Genomic DNA, 21704 nt, shown 5'->3' with positions numbered 1-21704 from the left:
AAAGGACACCGTCACCGAGGAGGAAGTGCCCCTCCTCCCACGCACTTTTCCTCTTCTTCCTCCCAGCTCTTCCCGCAGCTTCCTCCCCTCGCTGTCATCTGGTTGCGAGGGAAGAAAAACCGTCCTCGCAGTGTGGAAGAAGGAAGAAAAAAGAGGCTGCTTTTTATGACAGGCTTGACAAAATAACCAGCCCTCTCATTATGTTATATGCAAACAATGATAAAGGGGACGGCGCAGGGATGTCATGTTAGACAATCAAGGAGGGGACCTCTGACACGCTGCCACGAGTGTATAATAAAGTGCCGCGCCAGGCGACAAATGACACCGCACTTAATTTGCTGCGCAATGTTCCTGTAATTAGGTGAATTTGGCACAGGCAGGGGGGAGCGACAGCTAGATCAAGGTCTTGATGAATTAGGGGTCCACTGTCAAGATCAAATCACATTAATCAAGGTGGCCGAGTCTGCGGACAGCCACCCTCCCCACCCGTCCCTCCCCCGCCCTCCACTCTCCCAGCCGGTGTGATGAATAGCCCTGCTGCCGCCAGGCGCGAAGTATGCATCACCATCAAATCTGTGAATTTAAATGTAAGAGTACTATTTGGAGAAATCTATTGACTTTTTTTGTCCCGACGCCAGTTTTTCTTTTGTGATAAAGTAACGCTGAAGTCCTGCAGGAAGCTTGTGGTTCAGTTTCAAAGTGTGCTGCAGCTCTGGCTGACTTCATCCCACTCCCAACATGTTGTTTTCTAAGCTGCCCACTGCGTAGTTTGCATTTAAAAAAAACAGAAGAAGCTTTTGTTTGACCTAAAGTTTCTGTTCTGTGATCAGCAGTTAAAACAAACGCGTGCAACAGCAATCAACCTCTGAACACACCCATTTTTAATCACGCTGACACTGATCTCAAGAGTGAAACTCTGATTTTGAAGCCTCTCATTAGGACCAGAATGCACTGTCATCCACCACAACTTTAACCGGAATAGACCAAAATCTCTGCCAGCACTCTCATTGCAAGGTTCATTTAGCAGCACAAAAAAATTCTCTGTGGACTAATCCATCCTGATCCAAACAACAAAGCTGTAAAGTAGAATTTTGTGTATGGTTGTGTACAACACGCTCTGTTTTCCTCCCAACGTGAATTTCCCTCTCGAAAATAAATAGGACTGCAGTCTGGAAGTCAGCCTCACCACCAGCCTGTACTGTGACCTCTGCACTCGTGGAGTTTAATTATCGCGCTGGCTCGGGGGCAGCACGGCCTGCACCACACAGATTAGCTCCACAACGAGCCGTTAATGAATATAAAGAGGTGGTGGACTGAGGTTGGCTGTATTACACCATCGGTGATGGATCTGGCCCTGCTGATCGCCACTGACGGAGCGAGACTCTGCTCCACCGCATTTCAGGAGGAAATATTGCGCTTGTCCAAAATGAACTAGAATTGAATATGATTTTACTTTTCAGAAACGCTGCAGGGAAACAGCTTTTATACAAACTTGTGCAGGGGGATCTGGTGTGGGAAAATGTGGTTGAGTTTTCTGTTAATTTTTTTATGGAATTAAAATCTGATATTTTTTTATCCTCTGATTATTAAAAATGCTGCAGTGAAAGCACAACACAGGCATGACAGATGGGGTCTGCATCTTTCAACCGAAGAAAATCACTTTTATGACCATTCCAGTAAAGATTTCTGAGTTTACCAGGTGCACTTGAATGCACCTTGAAGCCCCAGTGTGACCCTTTCATTCCTTGTGAACTCCTTGTTAGAGTTTGCATATGAGGCTGCAGGGCCGAGCTGTGAATGTCCCCCAGGGCCTTCAGGGACCCAGGAAGCCAAGTTGTTTTTTTGATAATTATTGTTATTGATTTCATCTCAGAAGATATTGCATGTTTACTTCATCTTCATCATTTGAGATGACACCATATTCCAGTCACACTCTGCCTTTGCATCCATTTCAGTGAGTTCAGCCAGAAGTTCCCGCCTTGCTCAGAGGCACCTCGGCATTTGAGACAGAGCAGATCTTTGAACGTTCTCAGGCTGCGAGCTGACTCCTCACAGCATCCGAGTGTTTCATCCCCAGATGGTTGGAGCCAGAAAAGCAAAGCCTGCCCACATAATCAAGCTGTATCGGAAACAAGGGCTGCAGAGGGGAGGAAATTTAGAAGTAGCATTGATTATTCACTTTGGAAGTCAGCATGTTGTCATCTGCTTTTGATATTGAACTTGGCGAAGGCTCAGCTCTCATCAGTGCAGCTGCTAACATAAACTCGCAAGCAGAGAAGGAAAACAGCCTCTGCGCCGTGCAGTAGAAACTGAGCAGGAAGTAACGATTTGCATCAAAAAGATCTGACGACTCCAGCTCGGATCAACCTGCAGAAATCCCCTCGGAAAATATTTACCCAAAAGAAAAAAGTCCACTTACCCGTGCAGGGCGTGCAGCGCGTGGGGCTCGTAGTGGTATCGGCCCTCGTGATGGCGCATGTCAATGGGGATCGGCGTGTGGAAGGTGGGGAAGATGTGGTGTGGGGCTGCGAGAACAGAAGCAAAGAAGAAGACAGAGTTAGATGAGGGAGGGAGGGAGAGGAGAAGACTTCAAAAAAAGAGCTTGACTTCCAAAAAAAAAAGAGAGAGAGAAATTTCAAAGGCAAAAGGGCTACAATAAAGCAACATGAATTTCAGAGCGAGCTGAGCACTTTCGTGTAAAATATTGGCTCTATCACACAAGAGAAGCGGAATAAATAAATAAATAATCAAAGTCGTCCTAAGAAATCCTACATCTTGAACATAAAAGATATCCAGCCGGGCTTTTGACAAAGACCTGCAGCTAGACAGTCTTTGAACTAGACGGGATGATGGACTGTGTGCAGGGAAGCCGCGGCCCGGACTCAAACTGGGACTGACAGCGCTGGGAAAAGCTTTCTTGTGCTCGCACTCGTCTCCTCTGCAGCTGCAAACAGCAGCACAGCTAAAGCCCTAAACTGGTTTACACTGAGTACACACACACACACACACACACACACACACTCCTGGGTCAACATGATGGGTGTGAGTAACACGAATTGATTCTGTTTAATTCTGTTTTGTGCTTCCAGGTTCGGAGCGACGGACGCGGCGTTCCTGTCCTCCGTCTGATCGAGCCGCCAGGTGAGAAAATCCTGACGTAAACTCACTCAGGAGCCTGACAGTTAAAGCCTTTCCCTAAAGACCGGAGACTCGCAGGAGAGACAGATGAATAAAACGATCTGTGACGGAGCACAACGGGCTGACATATTCAGACTTTTAGTGCTTTAGTTTGGGATGACGCTCTTAAAACACTAGTCCTACGTTTCCCACAATGCAATCTGTCACACACACACACACACACACACACAGTGTTAACCCAGATCGTAACAACAGCTCCAGTTCTGTGCACTAATCTGTCACATTTAACCATTTAGGATCATGTCTGCATGTTTTATTTGGCTGCAGCACAGAATCGTTTTGTCCCCTCGAGGGCGAATAAAACCCGAAGGTGAAGCGATGAAGATGCATTCCAGCTTCCAATTTAAGCCGACTACGTTAAATAGCCGTCTGTGCGTCCTTTAATGGCCCTTTTTATTTTTCATTAAAGTCTAGGATTCTTCATGTGTGTGAGAAGTTTACCCAGAACATCACAACTAATTAGCGATAACACGAAACCACAGAAGATGTCGTGTCTTTATTTTACCACCACATAAACGAAGCCTTTGGGGTCTTTCACTGAGTTTATGGAGTTATGTTTCTTGTTAACATTTTCTTCAGGTTTTTATTTTGGAAAAGCTCCATGAGGGCTTTGACTAACTCTCTCTCTCTCTCTACATTTCTCTCATCATCTCCCTCGCTCGCCCTCTGTACAGTTTTCACATCCTGTTAATTGCAACCCGGTGTGTTTCGTCTCCGAGCTGCCGGAGAAGACAAGAAGAAGAAGAGGGAGAGAGGAGGGCGAGGAGGTGAGCTAGCTGGTCTCTGGACTGCATTAAAATGTGTCTCATGTCTCTCTCTCTCTCACACACACACACACACACACACTCTCTTTCTCTAGCGGGAATCTGGCAGGGTGACCCGGGATTTCAGAGCGGAGGGGTCAGGATCACGGATCATTATCTGCTTTCGGCTGACCGTTGGGAGGGGATAACAGGGCCTCCAGGGGCTCCCAGGGGCCCGGGACCTGAGTGAGTCAGCATTCCAGGTCCATTCCTCTCACTCTGCACCCTGACAGCCTGACGGACGGGCTCGGTCCCCAAACACCCACAGAAATAGCCCTCTTTACTTCATTCTCTGTCTGCAAAATGCCAGCAAGGCCTGATGGGACCAGACTGGATTCCTTCAGCTTCGTCCTAACATCGTCTGCGCCGTGTTTAGTTTTTTAAGGAGGGTCTGATGGAGCCTGGTGCTGAATACCAACAGCGACCTTCTTTCACTCGTGGCTCACTCGTGGTTTTTTCATCACGTCACTGTGATGTTTCAGCAAATTCAGGTCAGTTGCACGAGAGGTGTTTCAGACAGAATCAAATATCATTACTGCACAAGCAGCTCAGGTTCACAGTACTCTTGTTCTCCTGTTGCACTGACGGAAGACGATGCCAGCTGGATTTTGTACTCAGTTCCCGAGTGTTCGAGTTGTGACTGACTCGTGTTAAAGCCGTAACTGCTCCTCCTCTCTGGGTTTGTCATGGAAAAAGCCTCAGGCGTGTGTGTAATAAAGGCGCCACACTTGACATTCAAAAGTCAGACGGCAGCAGCTTTGGAGCATGACAGAACACACACACACACACACACACACACACTCTGCCAATATCTGTTCGCTCTACACTGTATGAGTTGTTGCTGGTTTTATCTCCATATTTCTCTCTGTTTGTATTTTTATTTCTATTTACTGTTTCTGACTTTATCTCTGCTCTCCATCTCTGTATTCCTTTCTGGATTTAGCTTTGCTTCTATCTGTTGTTATTCCTATCACTGTCTTCCAGTCAGTCTCTATTTATTTCTTTTTAATCTCTGTTTCGTACTATCTGGAGAGTCTCCTTCCTTCACTCCTTCTCTGTGACCAAACTGACCGCCCTCTCGGCCCCAGACATTCTCCATTGTAATTTGGTATAATTACCCTCCGTCTGACTGCATATGCTGTGTAGGCCGAGCAGAGCCGCCATATCTGAGAGAGAGCTAAAGGGCCCCATTCAGAGAGCAGCTCGACTTAATGCACCATTCATAACAGCTGGGGGTGAATTATATGAGGGGGTCATGGGGGAGGAGAAGGTGGGAGACAACAAGCAGCTGAATCTGGGTCAGCAAAACATGACGTTGAGAGGAAGAAGTCTTTAAACCCGTTGCTTCAGTATTGCTCACAGTGCGGCAGTGGAAAGTCTTTTCTCCCGTTTTGGACAGCATTCAACTTCCAGAGGAGGACAAAAGAGACGTTTTCATAGTCGTTGCTAAAACTTTTTTTCTCATTTTGTTTGGGTCAAGTTTTGGTAAATGTGGTCCAAAAGTTTCTGTCCCAACAGAGCTAATGTTTTTTTTGAGTTTTGAGTCAGGGCTCAGACTTCTCAACCAGGAAGACCCTTCCAGTCTGGACATGTTGGACCTGGAGGAAGTCATTCAGCCCGTCAGGCTGGTCCCGTAGTCCTCCAAACTGAGCGTTCCTCTGCGGCCCTGGTGTCCCGGCCAGGGGATTGACCGGGCAGGCTTATTCTATCACCGAGACAGCTCCATTGTTCTGGCGCCACAGGAGGAACAAAAGGCGAGCGCTCATGAGAGTTCAAGAGGCACATTTACCTGATTCACTGGGCCCCGATCCCCCCTGGGCGTATGCAGCGTCAGGCAGTGCCCTCGCTTAGGCTCCAGCCAACTATTAGTCTTAGCTGGATAGCATTTGTTTTAGTGCCTGGTGGAGCACCGCGGCAGGCCGACTCTTTTTCATAGTCAGCCGCTGCTTCTGTACGCACACAGCAGAAACGCTGTGTTCTTCTGTTGCTGCAGCACCTCATCTTACCATCCAGCAATCCCGCGATATCACAGAGAATCGCTTCACTGAAGAGATGTGTGCTTATTCTGAAATCTTGAGTAACTTGCTGCATTATTCCTTCCTCTCCTGCAGGAGGCTGATGAAGCGTTTCCAAAACTGTTATGTTTGTGTAAACCTTTTGGAGCGCTGAAATCGGGTGTCGACACCCTCTCTGGGCTTTCATATGATTTCACTTCCCACATCTGGCCAGTGGCTATCAGTCCTGCCTTGAAAGTGGGACAAAGCAGCAGATCATCATTCTGTCTCCATCAGCGATTCACAGTGGCTGTAACAGCCAGATGATGTCAGTCACAGGAGTGAAAAGCTGGCCAACCCTCACTGAGAAAATCTTTTCCATCTTACTCTGTGAGGAGGAATTAGAAGATCTGAGCAGGAAATTGCAGCAGAGAAAGTTGGCTCAAACTGATGCACACTCGAGTTCTTTCATCACGACTTAACGCGGTCTGTTTTAGCGAACATAAACAATGGACATAAAATGCATCACTTCCTGCACAGCAGAGGGCTTCTACCAGGAAGCGGTGACGAGTCGGCGTGGTTTACGTCACAGCAGGAGGAGAAGCGTTTCTGAGCTGAATCAGTATTGTGTTTCTTCAGTCAGTCAACATAAACAGATGAAGAAAAGATGACTTTGAAACCACCAACTTCTTGGTGTTTTGGAGTTTTTCTTTCTTTGAGGGAAAGATGAGAGATCAAGAAGTTTTTGGCTGCTGTTCATCCATCCCTCCATGCAGTATTGCTGTAACGAGGTGGTCCTGGAGGCAAACCACCACCAGGGAGACTTACTTATCAGCCTTGGACAGCTGGGCTCAGGCCACGTGTTAATAACCTCCATGCATCACCGGGCTGAAGGTGAGCGTACGGCGGCTGGCATTAACAAAATGAGGCGAGCAGCGATGTAGCTGCGCTGATGGGCCTCCTGTGCTCGCCGTGCCGCGAGCCGCATGTTGTTAGCATGCTGTTTGTGCAATTTAGGTACTTAAAGGACTGCGAGGGTTCAAAGACTGATTGCACCATGGAGTAATCACCCACCTCCAATGCATGCCTGATTTATCACCCCCTCGCTTAATAGCACTGCTTAACACACAAGTTTGTCCAGATTAAGTAATTACCTGAAAGCAGAAGTTTATTATCTGCTTCGACGGGACGGTGATAAAGGCTTGCTGTCGAGAGGAGCCAACGAACGGGCCTGTAGCTGGTGAATGAGAGCGATAATTAAAATACAATGAATTAAATTGTCGGCTCCGGGGCTGTCACCGTGCTCCCCAGCTAACATCCATATTACCCCGCTGGCACCCTTGCTAGGGGGGCGCCTGGGATTATGGCTCGCCCCAGACTAGTCGAGCAGCCGAATGGGAAATTACTTCATCTGTAAATTAAACAGAGACCCAGTTCTTCTCCAGAACGGTGGTGGTGGGGGTAAGAGGCGAAGAATAACACCTGAGTTTTACACATTAGCTCTGGAAGGTTCTTGTTGTGGTGTCCTAATGAGGTGGAGGCCTCTGCAGGCCCAGACGTGGGAGGAGGGAGAGACCAACGCGAGAGAAGACGGAGCTCGGGGGAATCTTTTGAGTGATGCACCTTGTCCTGATGAACGTGTCGCACGTGGAAGAACACGTCTTTTCCTGCTTCACGCCACTCACCTCCCCAGTACCCCGATCCTCCCCGAGGAGGCCTGGACCTCCAGCTCGATCTACTGAAATAGATGGAGGTCCATCTTGACGCGTCAGCACTCGACTGCCTCCTGTGTCGATAAACGGTCCGCTGCACGTCCGACGCAATCTGCTGAAGCAGAAGTGTCTCTATTTTCTGACCCAGCTGCTCCCGCAGCGCCGCCATCCTGACCAGCTTTATTTTACTGTCGCCCGTGTTTGTTTGACATTTTGCTGGTGTGCATGATGGAGAGCAGAGCCCGGACTTCCTCAGTCCTCTGAAGATGGGTCGGACCTTTTCAGCTCCTATAAACGTTTCCTAACAGGCATACAGCGAAGAAATCTCTGAACCAGGTGGAAAAGCTTAGAGAACAAATGCAGGTTGAGGTGGCAGAGCAGCGTGAACATCAAGGGCTGATCATCCACTTTTTTGAATGAGGCGGAAATAAATCTAAATGTTTTTCCAAACTCCCTTCAAGTCTTGTCTCCCTCATAAACACTAAAAACCTCAGTTAGTCACAAAACCGCACTTTTCCTGTCAGTGTTTAGGTACTGAGCACTTAAAGGACTACGACTTTTTTAAAGAAAGTTTACTTGACAAAAATGTGGTAGATGGAAGCAACAGAAATGAAAAACTTCAGCCATCACATACCTGATAGTGTGGCTTTTACACGTTTGTACGCGTGTCAGGAAGCCGGAGCAAACCGTTTATTTTCTGTACCTCAGTTTTAGCCAATCACAAACGTGTCCAGACTGACACTGCAGAGAGAGCATCGTGTGGTCGCTTTGTCATCGCGTCGTGACCTTCGTCTTCAGGCTGCACACAAAACCCTCTTCAGGCGGCCTTTCCTCAACAATACTCCTCACCCTCCTCTTTTCTCTGCTGAGGAGAAGCGTATGGGGTGGAAACAATAGAGAAAAGAGACAAACCTGAAGGGAACTGACTTTCTAATCCTGATTAACTCTTTCCCACTGCTGTGGGAGGTGCAACCCAGGATGAAGGCACTTTGAATTTTAAATATTATTTTAAATGATTAGGTCTGATTTCTTCTGGTATCATAGAGGGGAAGAGACCCCTTCCTCTTTTGTGTTGCATTGCTTTTTATCACAGCGACAGGAAACTGATCCAAACAGAAGGGTTTACGGGAAGGACGTGAGGAGCCGAGCTTGACGAGCATCTTTGTCTTTGTGTTCTTGGAGGAATTCCACCACAGAGCTGAAATTACAAGACCTGGACTCTGATGTGTTTGGACGTCCCTCACTGACAGGATCGCTGCCCCAGCATGATGACACGTTACAAAAACTCTGCCATAAACAAGCTACTCGAGAATTCATTTGAGTTTAGTTTATGGGGCCCTGCTTGGCTTGTAATTGAGCAGAGGGAGCCAAAGTGTTTGATAAACACAAACTTTGAGGTTCAGAAAAGAGACTGTAGGTGTGATTACACCCTGCGAGACACCGCCGGCTCTGCTTCAGGTGGATCCGTCTAAAACGACATGAGGAAAGCAGCCTTTAGGCAGCGAAACGACAAGCTGACGGGAACTGAGAGGTCGTCTGTTGCCCTTTGCTTTGGCCTGACGTCAGCACGAGGAGCAGATTTACGGCTCTCTACATGTAAAATGTACACAGATCATGTGACCTTCGCTGTCTTGGTCATATGACCAGCGGTTGCAGTTTGGTCAGAGTTCATCAGCAGGAGAGCTGTGGAAGTCGAACTGTCTGAACACGTTCCAGGACCTTTTGTTTATCCACAAGACCCTAATGGTTGATGTGAAACATACATGGTCTCGTCCTAACCAGCAAGCAAACAGCTTTTGTGTGTCTGTTGTTAGACTTTATGCAAATCCTGCTGTCATGGAGTTATTTGTCTGTGAGTGAAAACAGCTGGAAAAACAAGAACCAAGAAGTTTTGTTCATGAGGAACAAAGCAGTTTAAAAGAAATTGGACTGTATTAAACATTTGTTTGAAATGCCAGAGCAGAAAGTCAAGGAGGGGGATCCCCAGCACATATCAGTCCCACAGGACCGGTTGCTGAGGCCCGGAGGAGCGGCAGTGGGGCCTTGCCATCCTCCCCCATTCTCCCCCCTCCTCCCGCATCTCATCCCAAGTGAGCCACCTCTGACCCGCACAATTCAGCCGCTGAATAGGGCTGGCGAGGGCCACAAAGCCTGGCAAACAGTGCAGTGTGTAATGATAAAGTGCTTAGCTGGGGAGAAGAGAAGAAGAAGAGGAGGAGGAGGAGGAGGCCGCCTCACACAATGAGAGTGCGGCGCACAGTTAAATGCTGACTCGCACCTCGTCTCGTCTATGTTTCCAATCTGTGCAGGGATCAAGCACACAAACCAAAAATAGTCCCCCCTGAAATAGAACAAAGCGTTAAAACTTTCAACTTTGTTCCCGCTACGCGATGCTGACCAGAAAATGAAGCGTCGCATCTTAAAAGTCTGAAGAAAGAGACGGTGGAAACGAGAGCAGCAGCGATATGCGTTTCCTGACCTTATTTCAGGCCTTGCTTGTCCTGGTTTGGTGTCTAATTAGCTTTTGCAAACACCACCAATGGTTAGAAGACAAAGCACATCAGGACAACAATTAGTCTAAAAGAGCCATTAGCTTCGTGACAACATTAAGCTCTGCAGAGGAACCAGCGTCAGAACAACAGGAGCTGCCTGCAGCGAGAGCCAACACGCCGCTCGCATTACAAACGTGGGATGTGAGGAACTGTTTGGTGTTATTACATCAAATCAGGAACAAATTACAAATTATTTTTAGCAGGACTGCAGCTAATGATTGTTTTCATTATTGATTAATTTGCTGATTATGTTGACAATTTAATTTAAGCTGGAACCAGCTTAAAATTGACTGAAACGATGAAATAATCAATTATCTGAATTTTCAATGTTATATTTTCAACTAATCGTTGCAGCTCCAGTTTTTAGTCGTTTGTTTTGCAAAGAGATACAGATGTCGTAATTAATTAGTAACTAAAATCATCCTAAGATGCTAAGTCACATATTGATTATTTCATATTGATGATTACTTTTAGAGTGACCTGTGATCATAAGAAACCATCCACATTTTCCCTCTTTTATTTATTTAGTGAATGCTTGATATCAGGAAACAGGATCATTTAATCAGCATAAAACAATCACCACAGACTTTCTGAAACTGTCCCTTAATGGTTCCAGTCCTTCATCACTCTCTTCATCCTCCTGACAGCAGAAAGCTCAGGGGCTGCAGTCATTCGGTTTGAGAGGAAGGGGAAGCCCTTGATGAGAAAACGAGAGCTCGGCTGAGGGGATTGTTGAAAGGGGGGAGTCCTCCCACCTCCGACAGCCCGGCTCAGCGTGAGCAGGGGCAGCAGGCCTCCGTCCGCTGAGGGTTCGCGTCAGTCCTCCACGTCACTGAGGCTCGTGTTACCGCCGGAGTTCGGTGTGTTTAGTGCTCGGGGCCCGGCAGACGGGCTGTCAGCTGTGATCGAGTTCGCCGTCAGTGAGAAATGTGTGATTACACCCACGTCCTGGAGGTTTACATACATTATCCTGCAGCCTGCCTCTGCTTAATGCTGATCCCTGAAGCTCCAGGAGCCGTAGGTGGAAACAGATTGATTTCTGGGTGAGAGAGTCAAAGTGTTTCCACAGTTAAGACTGGATCTTACCGGGCTGTTTGCTCCAGATGCCCTCATGAAAATACATTTTAATTGAAAAAAATTCAGCATCCTCCTTCTTGGTTTTTAAAGATCCCAGACACCAGCCAGGCAAGAGCGAACTCTTCCTCTCACCAGCTTCTAGGTTGTCGATGGGTTTGGGTCCATCACTCACTGACGATCTATGTCAGATGAAATTTTCCCAGAATCCTCTGAGGGTGATGAAGAGATCACTTTGGGGCAGGTCAGACGATGGGAATATTGTGGAGAAAGTGAAGCCCCCTTTGTATGAGCACAACGAGGGGGTTCATCAGTCAGGCCAAGGGGGAGGAGATGCCTTCAAGTGGACGCAGCACCGTGACCCCAGGTTCACCGCTGTCAGACCCGCTTGGTGGGGGCACCACTGAGGGTGGGATGAATTTCAGTACAGAAAAGACTGGGAGGTTAGATAACCGAACAGAACGACTTCACAGGAAAAACTGCAAGATGAACAAAACCATCAGAGTTCTTTCCATCCATCCATCCATCCATCCAGCCAGCCACTGGTTTAGGTCCAGTTTCACCACACTGACAGGAACATAGTAGAGGTTTAACTATTTATTTTGTCCTAAACGTTGAGCCTAAATTATGTTCAACTCAGCCTCCAAATGCACCACATGCAGCGTCTTCACTCCAAGCCTCACGTTCACATCAGTTCAGAGGACTGTATGTGTTTCAGAGTGACATGTTAGTTTCAGATGATGCTCCGTGATGTTTTTCATTTCTTCATCAGGATGTCAAATCCCTCTGAACGTGATGCATTCAGGCGTCATTCCAGAGTGTTAGAACTGATCTCCAGCTCCAACAAAAAGCTCTTTTTATTGAGGCTCTAATCAGTTTCATTGGCTCTCTGAGCGTGGAGCATGAGGCCGGCTAATGGGGGACCACTTACTTCACTGTGTTTACGAGGGAAAATATTCCTCAGTGTTGAATTAAGAAAAGAGCGTAGTGATATTTATGGTGTTTTAACAGTCGCCATGGGCCACGGGTGGAGCAGATGTGGGTTTTGGTGTTCCTGAAACACAACACTTGTCGCTCTCTCTTGGACCGGGGCTTTTAAAATCCTCGAACGTGACAACCTGGCGCTTCATAAAGATTTATAATATCCAGACAAACAGCCGACTGTGTGTTTATCCTCACATGCGAGCTTTGATTTCCACTGTAGCTGAGCTAATTAGCTGTTATTGCTAATCTCCAGCTGCTTTCTGCAATACTTACAAGGCAATTAGTGTGCCTCTTCTCGTTTTCACTGTAACTTAGTAAAGAGCGGCGGCAGCTGTGAGCTGCTTCACAGGGCGGAGGCTCAGGCCTGTCACAACCTCAGCCAACTTGAAATGTCTGGAAGTACAGCAAACATATTGAGTTTGAGCGTGCAGCAACATGGGATGGTGTCATTTTTGGTTGGGAGCAACAACTGCTGCAGCGAGCTCATGTCATTGAATATAAAGACAGTAAAATCATCTAAATATTTGCTTCAGTTTATATTTCAGTTTGTAGCCCACATCAAATGATATTTAAGTCCCTGACACCATCCTGCTGCCACAAACACTCACTAGCGCACCGAATGTGGATTATTCCGCTGCTGAAAGTAGTCCCTAACAAACGCATTGTGTCCTCTTGTTAGAGGACAGCCTCACCCCTCTGAAAGGCGAGATGTGAGTGAGCAGGAGGCGGAGAGGACGGAGACTTAACGTGACATGAGCTGAAGAGAAGAAATGTGGGCTGTTTTTTTTCTCTTGGTTTACTTTCTGTGGTTGGTGTTTGTGTTGGAGAGCCAGGCGCTGGGGATTTCCATCTGCTGGCAGAGAGAGAAGGAAAAAGTCCTGCATCTGACATGAGACTCATTCAGAACCCAAAAACCGTTCTTACAGATACATGATGTGTACTTTTCCTTGTCCTGTAACATTAAGGGTGGCCCTGCACACTGCGGTTGTATGGGTCAGGACCGTAACGAGCTGCTAAAACCCCAAAAGAATTTAATTTGTCTGGGCTTCAGATCCTGTTTCAGATGCTTTGACTTTAGGAAAAGGCTTAAAATTAGTCAAGACTTAAGATTTTGGCAGAGAACAGCAGCAGTCGGAGTGATTTAGAGCTCTTCCCTGTGTTGTGGCCGGCTGGATGATCAGATCAGTAGCACATGAGTGGATCGACCCTCGCTGTTGCCCAGGAGTCCGTCTCTCAGGCGCAGATCAGAGTTTAGAGCTGATGAGCTGCTTGGTTTGACAGAACTACCACAACATATTAATTAACGACAACCTGAGCAGCTGCCGCAGTTTCAGCTCATCTGACTGATTCCAGTTCCTTAAAATGTGAGCTTCCTCAGATGTTTAGAATGACTGAACTTTCATCTTTGGCTGAACTGTTCCTTTAAAGCTTCACAAAGCATTTCAGTGTTAAATCTGAACTCATCAAGACTTTTCTGTCACTCATAATGAGAGAGAAGAAAGTGATGAAACTGAAGATGGCGGATCTTCCTGAAGAACTCGTAATTCATGATGAAAAACGATTTCAAGTGAAAACACTTCCAGCTGCTGTGAGTTCATACGTCTGCATTGCTGGTGCGTATTCTGTTATTCTGCTGTAAACACAGACCTTCCAGTTTATTTTAGTGGTTTACTTTCCACACTCCGATGCCTCGATCTGTGAGCGTAATGCAACATGGCCTCCGCAGCGACACGGACGTTGATCCGTCTGTTTGCTCACCGGGTCACAAGTTAACTAAACACACACGCAGCATTTCCACATGTGCAGCGTCTTTTCATTCGGCAGATGTGTCAACGCTCGTAACGTCAGCCGTACCAATCTGAGTCCAGTCTTCGTCAGCCCGCGCCGCCCTGTTTACATAAGACCCTGCAGTCCGTCCTCCTCCTCCTCAGTGTATTTATTATGTTTAAAGATCTGCAGTGTCTTCGCACAGTCATCTCCATCTCCACAGCAACTTTGATTGTGTTCAGGTTCATGTTCCTGCTACAGAACAGCAAATACAAGCAGAAACAGTTTCAGGAGTCCTTCTTTAGCCCTTTCCTTTCTTTAGCCCTGCCAAGTCGGGCTACTTCACAAACACTCACTTTTGGTTGTCAGTATGGAAAAGTTTGTGTTCTTTAGTATCTGCAGTGCGCTCAGAAACGTGGTGCCGTTCAATTTGAAGTGCTGTTCTTCTTCTGTGTGAAATATTTCTGTCCAAAAGGTCAGGACTGAACTTTGAGTCCACGTTTTTGGTGACGATGTGTGATTTGAGGGGGGACAGCTGTCTGTCTGATTCGTGCAGTTTCTGAGAGGAAAGTTTTTGCTTCACATTCGTCTCTTTGTGTTGATGCACTTCAGGTGAGGTATCGTCAATCCTCTGAAAGCACAGATGATTCTACAACATGTGCTTTAATATTTCTCGGAGGGGAACATTTGGTTGCCGAGTCTAACTTTTGCTGGCAGACTGTGGAAGCTTCATGCTGAACCTCACAAACCGGGGACCTGCCCCCTAAACCTCCGAGCCGACCTCTAAGGGGCGGCGGAGAACTCAGGTGCAGTCTGGGCGAGCAGGAAAAGGAAGGATACCAAACAGGAAAATGAAAAGGTGGGGGAGTTTTGGCTTAATCCCCTGAAGCATCCATATATCGCTCCCAAAGCGCTCACTCCCCACAGCTGTAAATCTCCAGGAATGCAGCCTGTTGTTTTTGGAATCAGTGCGAGCGAACCTTAATGGCTTTGAGAGATTGATGTCTCCAGACGTGGCCCGAAGCTCGTGGTTACATATATCAGCTCTGGGATGGCTTCAGTCAGCCAGCCGTCCCCGCTCAAACACGGAAACTTCACTCTGATGAGTGGTGAGAACCAGAGATTAGCCGACGCTCTGCGCCCCGAGTTCTAGTTTGTGATTCACTTGTTGACCCATTTTCATGTTGACCTAAACTTTTTGTCTTCTGACAGTCGTGTAAAGTGGAAAACATTGTTTACTGAGCACGTGAAATATTTTCTCATAATGCATAATTTTTGTGGCACTTAGCAGGAGGAGAATAATTTATGTGGTATGGGATTGGTGCATTTGCAATACTGGAACTTTTGTGGGCCATACATGTGGATTAACATGAAAAACAACAGATTAAAATTGCCAAAGTTTTGTTTTTACAAGTTTCCTTAATGACTTCTCAAGTCTGAAAACAGCAAGTCGGGAGCGACTGTGGGCAGAGAGACTAATCTGCCACTCGTGTATAAATAGACTAAATACAAGAACAAACATTTCTGTTTTCACTTTACACATCTGATCCCAGACCAGCCTTCCCCCCTCAGTGAAACTTCAGATAAAATGGGACGAGGGCATCTTGGAAAGTCATCAAGCTAAATGTTTACAAAGAGCCACAGAAATGTGTGTGTGCAGAAATCCCATTAGCCTGTGATTATGTGTGAGTGTGTGTGTGTGTGTGTGTGTGTGCGCAGCCGGCTCACATATGGCTTCTCGTGTGGAAACTGCATCCAGAGAGTCACTGTGATTACTGGAAGACTGCATTGTGCCGAGGGGCCCTGCACAAGGGCCACATGCTGCAACAAACAACTGAATTCAGGCTGAATGTTCTCAGAGCTGAGCGTCTCATTGTTCTGTTAAACCGGTCGAAGACCTGATACAGAACACCAGGACCGGACAGACCGACAGGAGGAAGGTGCTTTTATTCACCCGTTTGGCTCGTGGAATTAAATTAGTCATTTGTAAAAGGTCCTGCGCATGAAACACACTTCATAATGTAAACGCACTCAGCGTCAGCTCATCTGCTAAATAAACTGAAGCTGTTTCAGCAGCTCTGCTGTCCCGGCTGACGGCTCAGGGGGATATTGTTCTGCTGCTGCCTCCCTGGGCAGGCCTCATTCAAGCAGCAAGAGAAAAGCACCTCCGCCCACTCCTCTTCCTCTCCTTCTTCCTCTTCGTCTTCGCCTTCTCCTCCCTCCTCCTCTTCTCAGGAAGATTAGTGGCCGTCCTTTTGGAGTAGGAGGTGGATGCTGAGCCTTTTTCGGTCGCTGTTTTCTCGACCAGCAGGTTTGACCCAGAGCGGTCCCTGTGCGGCTCGCGGGCCTGCGGTGGGGGCCGCTCATCTTTAAATCTGCCTTATCACTAACCCGCCTCTCTTGAAATACACAGCCGGGCCCCACGTCTCCATTCATAGAACCGAGGGCTCAGGATTCATCACATTCAGACTAATCCCAGTGCTTATAACGGGGCAGCCTGGTCACCAAGTCTTCAGGTGCAGTTCGACTCACAGGCTGCATGCTTGAACCCAGAGCACCTTACAGGCCAGTAGATTCATCCCCAAAACCTGGAAAACCTTCCTGCCCACTACAGGAAATACACAGGACCCCTTTAGGTCTGACGTTTATCCAATTTTGTGCATAAAATTTCCAAAATTTAAAAAAAATTATTTTCATTTCTACCTTTATATTTATATTCATCAAGTCCTTCTCCACCTCTTTCCTGAAAGTTGTTGTGTCTGTTTAGCCTGTTTAGGTTTGCCTCCACCTCTGCCTCACCCCCACCCGCCCAGTGTGCCCCGGGCAGCCTCTGAGGTGCTAAGTGCTTAGGGTCCCTCCCTGTGGACCAGCCAGGCTCAGCAGAAAGAGCTGGGAGGCTGCAGAGAGGGATGCAGGGAAGAACTGAGGGAGGGAGTCGGGGGGCCATCAATCTCCCCCTCGAATGACAAACTCACTCTGGGTAGGATGTATGTCATGAGCCACCAAAGCCAGTTAATCAAATCATTAGCGGCACCCAGCAGTTTCCTGTGGCCTAGTTTACCGACACAGACGGCGGGGAGAGAAAAACGAACCGCGAGCTCCGAAAACAAAGCTTCCTCTGCAAGAGAAACCTGCATCAGTCTTTATATTTTTGTTTTCTGAATTCCTGTGGGTGCGGATAAGAACAAGCTCAACATGAACCCTGTTGCTGTTTTTAGGGCTTTCAAACACGCAACACGATCTTCATCAGGAGCTTGAGTTGATTTACAGGTTTGTTTCTGAGCACTTTAGTGACTTCTCAGAGCTTCACAGTTTACTCTTCACGTCTGAAAGCTGATAAAGAACACGTGGTGTGTCTGAGGGCCCCAGGACAGCTATTAAATGGACCTTGTGGCTGAAAACTGTGCTCTGATTGGCCTCCTCTGATGCAAATGGAGGATTTCCATGCTGGTCTGAAACTGCCTGAAAAAAACGATGGATTTTTGAAAAGGCAATAACTCTAAATTTAACCAATCCAGCAGAAATCAGATTTCCAGCGAGCCTTAAAGAGACGTCTCTGGACTTATATGTATATAAACAGGGGAGATTTTTCCCATAATGCAGGGTGACTTTAAGCCTCCACGGGCCGAGTCCTGAACCTGACACATCCATCAATAACACTCGGTGGATTCTTTGTCATCTTGCTGCATTTCTCAGCAGCATTTTCACTCTAAATACCTTCAGTTATTACGAATGGGGTTGAAATCATGAATGTCCCTGGGATGGCGTAAATCTGTGCGCTGAGGCTCGGCCGGGGTGTAAGCAGACAGATGCGTGCTGTCACAGGAAATGCAAGCGCTCATTTGAATCTATTAAGTGGGCAGCAGGGTCCCGAGCTCGGCCAGCGCAGGAGAAGGGAGTCCAGCCCAGAAAACACGGGGCCAGAAGCCACCGCGTGCCAGAGTTTGATGTTATTTCCGAGGCTGTTTGCTCCACTCTCCAAAAAAATGAATTTGATGTTGGAGGCCGGGGGGGCAGGGTGGACGTAGCAGCAAGACGAGGGGGAGGATCATCAAAAAGGAGCAGATAGGAGCGTCTGGAGCACCTGGGTCCATTCTAATTGACTCTGAGCGTGGCGTATCCACGTTTTAAACAAAGTGACTCTCACTTGAGCTTCATTATATGCGCACCCCATTTCCATAGGCCTCTGGGAACGGGACCTGGGCTGCTCACATAAAATAAATGACCGCTCCATGATAAATGGTTCTATTAGCAATCCAGATTGTTAAACTGTGATATAACAGACTGGAGAGGGGTGCCGGGGCCCATTCATTTTCCTCCCTTCTGCACACACACTCTGCCGTAAATAGCTTGTTTTTATGTGTAAATAACATATTAAAACTCGGCATTAGCCATGTCCTTTGATAGAGAGGAAATTGTTCTAAATAAATAACGCCGGACGGGAATATAAAACAGGGCGGGCTGTTATGCAGCCGGCGTCGAGGCTCAGAGGTGGGCATGACTGAGGTGACAGGAATTCTGCAGCCGACAGTAAACAACACACTGACAGTAAAAGCGGGCCTGAGCAGCAGCAGTATATTAGGATGGTCTAGTTTTCCCTCGGCCGACTTGTTTCGGAATAAGCTCTCGGGTTCAAGGCCCTTGTCTCATCGGCCTCCCTCTCAGGCTGCACGTCCACTTATCAGGAGCTGGCGACGGGAATAATAATGCATATTACGGCGATAAGTAATTGCTCTGTCTGGACACGGTGGCAGACGGTTGGGGTTTTCAGCTCCGAGCCTCTTCGCTGATATCTGATTGGACGAGACGGGAGCGGGCGGCGGCTGCGATTCGAAGCTTCTTGTTTGTTTGAGATTAAAATGCGCGGCTCTTAAACAGAGCTGATAGGGAGGAAGAGTTATGGAGTGTTTCGGGTGAGAGCAGCCCATACTGAAATGGCCTTTTATAAAGACCCGAGCTGAGTTCAGGTGAGGTTACGCTGAGGGTCAGAGGAACAGGAAGACGTAAGACGAGTCATGTTTCCTTTAAAGATGGAAAAATGAGCCCAGAAAAGATTGTTTACGATCAGCTGAACAGGCAGACGTGCTGAGAGGAGTTTTAACAACATGAACGCATGTTCTCAAGCAACGAGAATAAAGTTGTGAATTAGACTTTTTAAAAAAGCTGACAAAGCAGGGCCTCAAAGCAGAGACAGACAGTACATCATCACCGCCGGTTATTTCTTCCTCTGCTCGACTGCTGTTTAAGACATCAGAAAACTGAAAACAATCCACAGAAACAAACTGCGAACACATTATTGAAGACCTCCAGAAACGTCCGTCTGACCACGGAGACATGCCGGGACTGTCCTCACATTCCACCTCCACGGAGAATTCACTTTGTTCGGATGCTGAATTAAAAACACACCAGTCCTACATTGATATTCTCTTATGAACAATTCATGTTTGATTTCTTCATCGTGGCAGGCCACCAAGTGCTTCATTAAGGAGAAGACGTGTCACTGAATCACTGGCAGTATTTCCATTTCAAAAGTGGCCCGTCACTCTGCGTGTGCGTCATCCCCTCAAACCGCTCGGCTTCCCGCTAACCTTGTTGCACGCAGCTTTCATCGCGGGTTCGCCGACATCTTTAAAGCGTGTCTCCTCTCGTGTCGTCCTCACCGCCGCTTCACGGCACAGAAAAACACCTCAGCAGGCTGCTCGTGCGGTGGAGATGTGGTCGGTGCTGGTGCTCTGGCAGGCCCAAACGCAGACCGCTTCTGCCGATTGCTTTTTATTCTGGAGCTGCTCGTTCTGATTCTTAAATGTTGGAGGAGGAAGAGGAGGAGTGTGGGGGTGCTCCCCATGGATTTGTTGCTTCTGCTCAAGCTGAGGAGCCACAGAAATATCTGAATATCTGAGGAGCCATAAAGGAGAAGCTGAAGTGCGTGATGCTCGACCCTCAGCCGACACCTTAAAACATGAGTTTGGTTGATAAAAACCCGAGTCTTATTTTTCTGCTAATAATGTCCACCTCCTGCATCAGCTGGTCTGCAGTTTCCTGAGACGAGTGTATTTACAGAAACAATTAGAAGATGATTTTCTGCAGTGTGATTAATGTTAGAAAATAAAGTTAGGCAGCTGAAACACTTTGGTAAAATCACACCCAGTAAAATGGACAAAATAAGTGCCAGGTTGTAACAAACCAGCTCCATCGCCAGCTTTGTTCCTTCTTTATCAATTAATGAGTGTTTCTTTATGATGGCAGGCCACCAAGTCCTTCATTAATGACTAAAAATGTCACTAAATCACGCATTTAATTTCCATTTCAAAGGCGGGCCATCAGTCTGCATCTTTGTCAGCCTGTGAAGCTCCGTGTCGTCCTCGGCTCTGCCAGCGCCAGCCATTTTTTCCCCCCCTTTTATACTCTGGAGGTAAGAACAAGGTCTTTGAGCCTCATTATGCCGGGCTTTCATCACACGTTCGCTGACATCTTTAAAACATGGATTCTCTCTTTCTGCCCGTCGCTCCCCTGCGAGAGACGATCGCTGCTACTCTTGATTTAGTTCAACAACACAAACACGGGTTCTCACCTGCCCCGACCCCCCTCTCCTCCTGTCATGTTATCTATTCATCAGTGTTTATGCGCTCAAACGGCGCCACACACGCCAGGCCTCGATGCATTAACGATGCTCTTTTAAGGCCCGAGTCTGTTTGGGATTCTTGTCAGACGTCTACTGTAAGTCACCTCTGACTGCTGCTCGTACCTCGTCAGGCCTGAGGAGAGCCACGAGCGCCGGCTCCCGAGATGCCACTTCATCTTTGAAATGTATATTTCATTTCATCCTTCGTGTTCGCTCTCGCTACGACCCCTCCTGACTGAACACCTGCGAGACCTCAGCTCATTCTGAGGCCTGACACGCCAACAAGACACCAAATTCAGTCTGGGTGGAAGTTTAAAAAGCGCCTTACCTCTCGGCTCCGGGGGCGACGTCTTCTTCGGCAGCTCGGAGAATCCGCTCCCGTCCATTTTGTCTTTCTTCTCTGCGGCTCTCGATGTGGACGTCTCCATCGTCTCTGAACGGGGAAGAAGACAAAAGGAGCTGTTGATGTGGGGTGACATGAGTGCACTCAGGACTCGGTGTGGAAGCTGTTGTCCTGAAGGCTGAACGTTTACGTCATCACTGCTCCACCACTTAGACCAAATTGTTTCCAGTTTGATGTTAAAAATAAAAGGAAACTTCATCTTCTGATCATCACGTGAGCGAGCTGTGGACTTCAGCTCATGTGACATCACATTAAATGCTGTCCAGAACCAGAGGGTCAAAGGTTAAAAGCCCGAGGAGCTGCTGTCCACTCATTCAGCCTGTGACTGCACTTTCATTCAGGATGCTCGGATAAGAACGGCCCAAAACCTCAACGCAAACGTGTCTCGACACTCCCGGCCCTCTGCTTCATGTTTGTCTCTGAGATTAGCCTCAAGCAGCAGGCAAACACGTCCACTGATTTTGTTTTCCATGTGGGGGCTTTTGGTCTTCCCCTCACCACCCGACTGGGGTCGGCGTGGGGGTTTTCGGGGGGGGTGAGGAGGCGGAGGTCTTAGCTCAACTGTCATCAAAGTTTATTTGACTGTTGACCTTTC

At 47.5% G+C, this 21704-nt stretch overlaps 1 protein-coding gene across 1 annotated transcript in view; it reads right to left on the bottom strand.

Annotated features, from left to right (window-relative positions):
- The window catches only part of LOC124055269 (zinc finger protein GLI2-like), a 41017-nt gene extending 19883 nt beyond the window's left edge, over nucleotides 1-21134 (bottom strand). The window contains exons 1-2 of the mRNA XM_046381912.1: nucleotides 21035-21134; nucleotides 2420-2525 (exon numbers count right to left, since the gene is read on the bottom strand). Coding sequence (XP_046237868.1) covers nucleotides 2420-2525; nucleotides 21035-21134 — 206 coding nt within the window. The remainder of the gene's footprint in view (nucleotides 1-2419; nucleotides 2526-21034) is intronic.
- Between the last annotated feature and the right edge of the window lie 570 nt (nucleotides 21135-21704).

The sequence above is a fragment of the Scatophagus argus genome, chromosome 24 (genome assembly GCF_020382885.2).
Source record: "Scatophagus argus isolate fScaArg1 chromosome 24, fScaArg1.pri, whole genome shotgun sequence".
Classification (NCBI taxonomy): domain Eukaryota; kingdom Metazoa; phylum Chordata; class Actinopteri; family Scatophagidae; genus Scatophagus; species Scatophagus argus.
The sequence above is the reverse complement of the archived record's forward strand: the minus strand, read 5'-3'. Positions and strand labels throughout refer to the sequence as shown.